This window comes from Triticum urartu, chromosome 7 (genome assembly GCF_003073215.2).
Source record: "Triticum urartu cultivar G1812 chromosome 7, Tu2.1, whole genome shotgun sequence".
Classification (NCBI taxonomy): domain Eukaryota; kingdom Viridiplantae; phylum Streptophyta; class Magnoliopsida; order Poales; family Poaceae; genus Triticum; species Triticum urartu.
The window spans coordinates 611,407,919-611,415,415 of NC_053028.1; the positions used below are offsets into that span (position 1 = coordinate 611,407,919).

The window sequence follows — 7,497 nt, forward strand, 5'->3', positions numbered from 1 at the left end:
AAATGCTAGATGTAACCGGTATCAATATTAATAGATGTCAGATTTTTTACCATGGCAAATCGAACGTTTTTTCTGGCAATTTGTGTTTACTGAGGACGACAAGTTTAGTTGGCAAGCATGGTAAACTCGCCTCTGTTTAATTTTTTTTTGTCAAAAAATTGTCGTGCTCGTAAACTAAATTTGTCATGCACAGGCCAACTAAAATTTCCATAAAAACATTTGATTTATCATGCTTAAAAAATGACATCAGATTTTTAGCATTACCAATTAATATTACAACACAATTTGTTGGAAAAAAATTGTTCATGTCCAAGCCCAATTTCGATTCCTCTCTATTCACCGCAAACTACCTCTAGCTTCTCTAGATGCAGAACCAATTCTCTGGCTGCAAAGTCTTCGTGGCATCCTTAATCCTCAACTTTGTCCAAGTGACAGAGAATATTCTGTTATCCTCTTTTGAGGTTTGTGCAATCCGACCGATTTCGTGACCGCCATGATCAATTCTTATTTTATTTTCTAATACAATTTCCTTCCATCGTCAGAGAATCCTAGCCAAACCGCATTGCAACCTATCAAAAATAGCCATGAAATGATTAGCATTATTACAACTCCGACGAGTGTGAGTAATACAAGAATTCCTCTCCTCCATAGTAGTACGAATGATCTCTCTAACAATAAATGAGTCACTAGTTGCCAATACCGTCCTTGATCATCGAATCAACATCTAGACTATCTGATTCAACATCAATGGGTAAATTGCTTCATTGAAGTGCCAATGAAATTCCCTCTTCTATAGCTACCAGTTCTGCTTCCAAAGCATCAGTGCAGGCGTAAAGATGTCTGCAAGAGCTAAGAATAATTGCACCTTCAAAGCATCAGTGCCGTTTCTTTCGGAAAGGGAGAGAAAAACCTCAGCCCTCTACATACAGTCATTATATTACCTCAACGATTTCAACACTCAATGTAAGCAAACAAGGGCCACAAAAGGCAAAAAAGCACAAGGGCTAGCAAAACCGAGAACAAATAAGATACAGAAGAGACCCGTGTTTCTACAATCTTATTACTGAACCCCCATCGAAAATGGTTGAACATAGCCTAAGCGACCATCCCCCAAAGCCGTGCACTTTCCACACCTCTGCAAGCTGAAGGATCATGGAAGAATCCAACTAGTGACTGGATATATTACCTGCAAATATTTTGAAACTTCCGTTAGATTAAAAATAGAATCATTTTTGGCAGTTTAATATTCCCATATTAAAGGTCATATTGCTATGCGGATTTGTGCTTCGGGGCTAGGATGAAGAACCCACCAACCAACATCCGAACATATTCTTTATAGTCGTGTGTCGTGGCAAAATAACAGAGCAGTGTAGCAAAAGGGCGATTAACTTCTGGAGCTGTTTGGTTTGAGGATCCAAAATTGGTTGAGCATACTGTTCGTGACAGTGTGATCTTGTAAACGCCAGGAGTAACCGGTATCAACTTGAAGCTTGTTACCTCCGTTCTAAAAGAAGTGTTTCGACTTTGTACTAACTTGGGAGTAGTATATAACAATTTATTGGGAAAAAAGTGTTCGTGTCCAAGCCCAATTTTGCTTCATTTCTATTCACCGCAAACTACCTCTTCTCTAGATGCAGAACCAATTCTTTAGTTGCAATGTCTTCGTGGCATCCTTAATCCTAATTTTGTTCAAGTGACAATATTCTATTCGATTATCCTCTTGTGAGGTTTGTGCAATCCCACCGATTTTGTGACCACCATGACAGCAGAATCAATTCTTGTTTTCTTCATTTTCTACAATTTCCTTCCATCGTTGGAGAAGACAATGTACTACTCTACTAAAGACCATGAGCAATTTTGTCACTCTACTTTACATCCTTCTTTTGATTACTCACTCGGTATCTAGTACCAATGGCAGATCTGACAAAGCGAAAAGAACAATAAACAATGGCCGTAGATTTTACCTTTTGTACTGTATCAGCTCCCAAAGTGCTCCAGGATCTCCTCAAGACTGAACCGGAGGCGCCTTGTCAGAAGAGACAATGTCGTCTATGAACTTGATGAGGGAGCAGAGGCCGCCCAAGAAGTTGTGGTCGATCACCCCCTCGCTCTCCACCACATGCGCGAAGTCCACCAGCTTGACCCTCGGCGCGCCGCCGGGCGCGGTCACCGCGTTGGCGTCGTAGCTCAGCAGCACCGACGCCGAGTAGAAGTGGAACAGCGTCTGCACCTCGAACCACGCCTTGAGCTCGCGCAGCTGCGCCAGGACCCCGCCCTCGCCCCCGTACACGGCCGCGGCCAGCGCGCAGTCCTCGCCGCCGACCGACGACACGTAGCGCCGGAGCATGCGGCGGACGCCGGGGATGTCGGTCCCCTTGAGCTCCGACCTGTCGGGCCGCCAGACGACGCCGCTGGGGTCGGAGACCATGACCCCGGACACGCGGAAGCCGAGGAGGACGCTGGTGGAGCCGCGGTCCTTGGCGAGGCACTTCTCGACGTAGGGCTCCGGCGCGCGCGGGGGCCACGTGCAGGCGCCGATCTTGATGTCGGTGACGGAGGGCGCGGCGAGGCCCTTGAGGATGTCGTCGAGGATGAGGTGCGGGTGGGACTCGCCGGGGGAGGCGGCGGTGGGGAGGAGGCGCGTGCCGTGGAAGCGCGGGAAGAAGGCGTCCCGGATGCGGGGCGGCACGTCGGGGTGGGCGGAGAAGGCCGTGTAGAAGGCCAGCTCCTGCTCGCCGCGGTCCAGGGCCTGCAGCGGCTTGTAGAAGAGGCCGGCGCCGTCGACCAGCGGGCCGAGCTTGTCGGGCGCCGCGCGGTGGCCGGCGACCTGGTGCTCCGGGGCGCGGAGATCGGACATGATGCCGACGATGCGGGGCGGGGAGGCGGGTGGGGTGGTTGGGGAGGCCGCCACGGGGATATAAAGGGCGTCGAAGCTGGAAATCTTTTTCTCCAAGAGGCAAAGGGGGCCGGAAATCGCCGTGTTGTGCGATTTGTTTTGTATGTTTTCCTCTGCCTCTACGCTGCGAGTTGACTTGTTCCTTGAAGTGTTGCACGGCGGGTGCGGTGCCGGCCTCCGCAAAGAATCCTGGCGCATCGGCGGCAGTCGACATGCAGAACCGGATCCTGCATTCCAGCATCGCCGTCGACATGTGCAGCAGCTCTCTTCGTCGTGCTGCCTCGCTGCAGATTCAGGTTTTGGAAAGAGAGGTGGATCATGGTGCACGTGTACGTGTCGTTTGTGTCACGATAGATCACTGTGTGACCATGTGCACGTAAATCTCGATGGCGAGACAGGATGGCCGTGCATCTCACGGGGAGCGGAGCCAAGCCAGAGTAAATTACAAAAAAATCATCATAATTATGCGACACCCATCAAAATGCATGTTTTCTGGTGGTTTTTTCATGAAGCATTTATAACTTTGACTGGATTATGGCGGGTTTTTGCAATTTACTCGCGCAGCCAGGATTGGCCCAAGTCCCGGCCCCAGACTTGCTATAGTGCCACTACAGTGTCAAACAGTGCACAACATGTTACAGTCAAGGAAGAATTTTTTTCCTGACGCCCTGGCCTAGGTCCCTCGGCCTGGGTTTTGTCTCCCCCACAACATCTCATTGTAAATCTGACGTCGGATTTTTAGAATCCCGGTCTGAACGCTCTGCCTGTCGTTCGTTATGGAACACAGATTTTGATGTGTTTTAAGCCATGTCAGATAACCAAGGCGTTCATTAAGGATGCGTTTGGTCGGCTGCATAGAGCCCAACGAGGGTCGAGCATGATGAAAATGGCATGTTTGGTTGCGTACAAGTAGGTTGACTCGTATTCGCACGATACTTAAAGCATCCCAGAGCTTGGCTCACTAGGAACGCTTGAATCGGCAGCTTCCAGGCAACCAGGCTAACTCGGGCGCAAAAGCTGGTGCAGGGAGGATTCAGACCGAGATGGCTGGAGAGGTGGAGGCGGGATGGCGCGAAATATACCCCCTCCCTCTCACATTTACTTGCTTACTCTTGGCTCCAGGATAAGCCCTCCTCTGCTATTGGCACCTGCGGCGGTGACGACTCAGACCAACGGTTGCGACGGCGATGTCGGTGTCAAAACCGGCGGATCTCGGGTAGGGGGTCCCGAACTATGCGTCTAAGGTCGATGGTAGCAGGAGACAGGGGACACGATGTTTACCCAGGTTCGGTCCCTCTCTATGGAGGTAATACCTTACTTCCTGCTTGATTGATCTTGATGAATATGAGTATTACAAGAGTTGATGTATCACGAGATCGTAATGGCTAAACCCTAAAAGTCTGGCCTGTCTGACTATGATTATGAGCATCCCCATTTACGGACCTAGCCCTCCGGTTTATATAGACACCGGAGGGATCTAGGGTTACATAAGGTCGGTTACAGAGAAAGGAATCTTCATATTTGGACGCCAAGGAGAGTCCCATCTGGACACGGATAGAGTCTTCGGTCTTTGTATCTTTACAGCCCATCAGTCCGGCCCATGTCTAATAGGTCAGACGCCCGAGGACCCCTTAGTCCAGGACTCCCTCAGCAGTCCCTGAACCGGGCTTCAATGACGAGGTGTCCGGCGCGCAGATTGTCTTCGGCATTGCAAGGCGGGTTCCCCTTTCCGAATACTCCAAGATAGTCTTCGGACGCAATGAACGTGTCCGGATCTGCAACACAAGTACTCCACACAACCGCAGAGAGTATAATATATCACGAGTCCAATCCATCGACAACTTTTTGTAATGTGACATCACGCTTGCCCGGTCATTATTTCGAACCGTTTCTTGTCCCGCCGTTCCACGTTTCGAGGCATAGTTTTTATTGACACGTCTTGTCGAACCAGAGATCGTGTCCCCTTATTGTGGGATTCTCATCAATACGGGCGTGGGTAACCCAACCGTTCCATTGGAATGATCCCTTCGGAATAGGCAGGTTTTCGGGCTTAGGAGGATGCGTTCTATATCCGTTGCCTTTGTAAAGGAGCCAAGGGCCGCCTTATTTTACGCCGACCCTTTCCTCAGCCCTTCCAACTTCAAGTTACAGCACCCGAGGTTCGACTCCATTGCTTCAAGCTGCCCAATCATGTCCGTACCCAGCCTCCAGGGTCGATGGGTGGCTTCCTCTGTTACAGAGGAGGACATTGCGAAGCTTCGTGCGGCCATATACCTAACCGCGGAGATCCCCCACAGGCTTCCTGCTCGAGGACAGGTTATTCATACTCCCAGATCCAGCGAGAGGGTTGTATTCATCTCCCACTTCCTGCGAGGGCCAGGATTCGCTCTTCATCCCTTCATCCGGGGCTCATGTTTTACTACAGACTAGATTTCCACGATCTAGCCCCAGATTCTTTCCTCCACATCTCGACGTTTATCATCACGTGCGAGGCATTTCTCCGTATTGCCCCACACTTCGGCTTATGGCTCAAGACCTTTAGTGTGAAGCCGAAGGTAGCCAATGGGGAACACGCGGAGTGCGAAGGTGTTACAGTGAGCAAGCTTACTGTCGGTGCCAAAACCGGTGGATCTCGGGTAGGGGGTCCCGAACTGTGCGTCTAAGGCGGATGGTAACAGGAGGTAGGGGACACGATGTTTACCCAGGTTCGGGCCCTCTTGATGGAGGTAATACCCTACGTCCTGCTTGATTATTCTTGATGATATGAGTATTACAAGAGTATGATTGTATGTTGTCCTACGGACTAAACCCTCCAGTTTATATAGACACTGGAGGGTGCTAGGGTTACACAGAGTCGGTTACAAGGGAGGAGATCTACATATCCGTATTGCCTAGCTTGCCTTCCACACCAAGGAGAGTCCCATCCGGACACGGGACGAAATCTTCAATCTTGTATCTTCATAGTCCAACAGTCCGGCCAAAGGATATAATCCGGCTGTCCGGAGACCCCCTAATCCAGGACTTCCTCAGTAGCCCCTGAACCAGGCTTCAATGACGATGAGTCCGGCGCCCAATATTTCTTCGGCATTGCAAGGCGGGTTCCTCCTCCGAATACTCCATAGAAGATTTTGAACACCAGAATAGTGTCCGGTTCTGCAAAATAATTTCCACATACCATCGTAGAGAGAATAATATTTCCACAAATCTAATCTGCTGACGTGTTTAGACAGCACGGCATTACGTCATGGCCCGGTCATTATTCGAACCGTTTTTCTCAACCAGCACCGCGCATATCGCGATGCGGTTTTCTTGACACGTCTTGTTGAAGCAGAGATCGTGTCCCCCTTATTATGGGATTCTCATCAATACAGACGTGGGTAACACACTCGTGCCCATTGTATGACTCCTTGATTTTAGGTGAGCCCCAAAACGGCCGCGAGGAGGACGCTTGATATTCCCCTTTTTATAAAGAGGCCAAGACCTGTCCCTTTTTCCTCTCGCGCTCAATCGAATCCTTCCCCCACCTCGAGTTCCAACACCCCAAGCTCAGGTCAGGCGCTTCGGACCTTGAACCATGTCCGGATCCAACCTCCAAGGTCGGTGGATGCCTTCCTCTGTCACAGAGGAGGACATCAAGAAGCTGAGAGAAGCCAGATATCTGACCTCCGAAATTTCGCACAGGCTGCCTGCCCGAGGGCAAGTCATCCCCACTCCCGAACCCAACGAGAGTGTTGTGTTCGTCTCTCACTTCCTCCGAGGACTAGGCCTCGCTCTGGATCCCTTTGTTAGGGGACTCATCTTCTACTATGGGCTAGATTTCCACGATCTGGCCCCGGATTCCCTCCTTCACATCTCATTGTTCATCGTCGTATGTGAGGCCTTCCTCCGCATTACCCCTCACTTCGGCATGTGGCTCAAGACCTTCAACGTGAAGCCGAAGATGATCGAGGGGCGGCACATAGAGTGCGGAGGTGCCGTAATAAGCAAAAGCGCTAATGCTCCATGGCCAGAGGATTCCTTCCCAGAGGTATCCAGTTTGTGGCAGCGGGAGTGGTTTTATATCATAGCTCCCCGAAGTGCCAAGTGGGCAGCCATCCCTGCCTTTCGCTCGGGCCCCCCACCACAACTGACGTCATGGATCAGCGAGGGGCTAAACTGGGGTCCAGCAAAGGATGTGTCGATATTGCAGAGTCGCATCCGAGATCTCATTGAGAGAGACGTCCACCTGGTCACGGTGATGCAGGTCATGCTAGTTCGCCAGGTCCCGCCTTACAAAGTAGACATCTCCGTTTGTGGGAGTTCAACCCGGAGGGACCGCGAATCATTCAGCACTTCCTCGGCATGACGCTCGAGGAGATGTACAAGTTGTTCTTCGGATCACAAATGAAGTGTCCGGACACCACCGAGGATGCGGGCCTGAGCTGTAATTGCCCGAATACCCAAGTAAGTAATCCCATGGCCGAAAACACTGTTTCTCTTATTTATCACATCATCATGCTGAAAAGCCGCTCTTTGACCAGGACTGGATAACAAAGGCGAAGATGATCAGGTGTTCGGCCCCCCATCCCGAGGGCTTGGCCAATCCAGTACTAGACAGAATG

General features: G+C 50.5%; 1 protein-coding gene across 1 annotated transcript; it reads right to left on the reverse strand.

Moving 5' to 3' along the window:
• Positions 1-859: 859 nt before the first annotated feature.
• On the reverse strand, positions 860-3,114 carry LOC125521543 (inositol polyphosphate multikinase IPK2-like). The gene is made up of 2 exons (XM_048686605.1): positions 1,965-3,114; positions 860-1,186 (listed from the first exon to the last, which is right to left on the reverse strand). The coding sequence occupies exon 1, from the start codon at positions 3,092-3,094 to the stop codon at positions 2,006-2,008; it is 1,089 nt and encodes a 362-aa protein (XP_048542562.1). The 5' UTR covers positions 3,095-3,114; the 3' UTR covers positions 860-1,186; positions 1,965-2,005.
• Positions 3,115-7,497: the final 4,383 nt, after the last annotated feature.

Excerpts from the sequence above, each read along its gene's own strand:
- LOC125521543 (XM_048686605.1), bottom strand. The coding sequence starts at position 3,094 with ATGCGCCAGGATTCTTTGCGGAGGCCGGCACCGCACCCGCCGTGCAAC.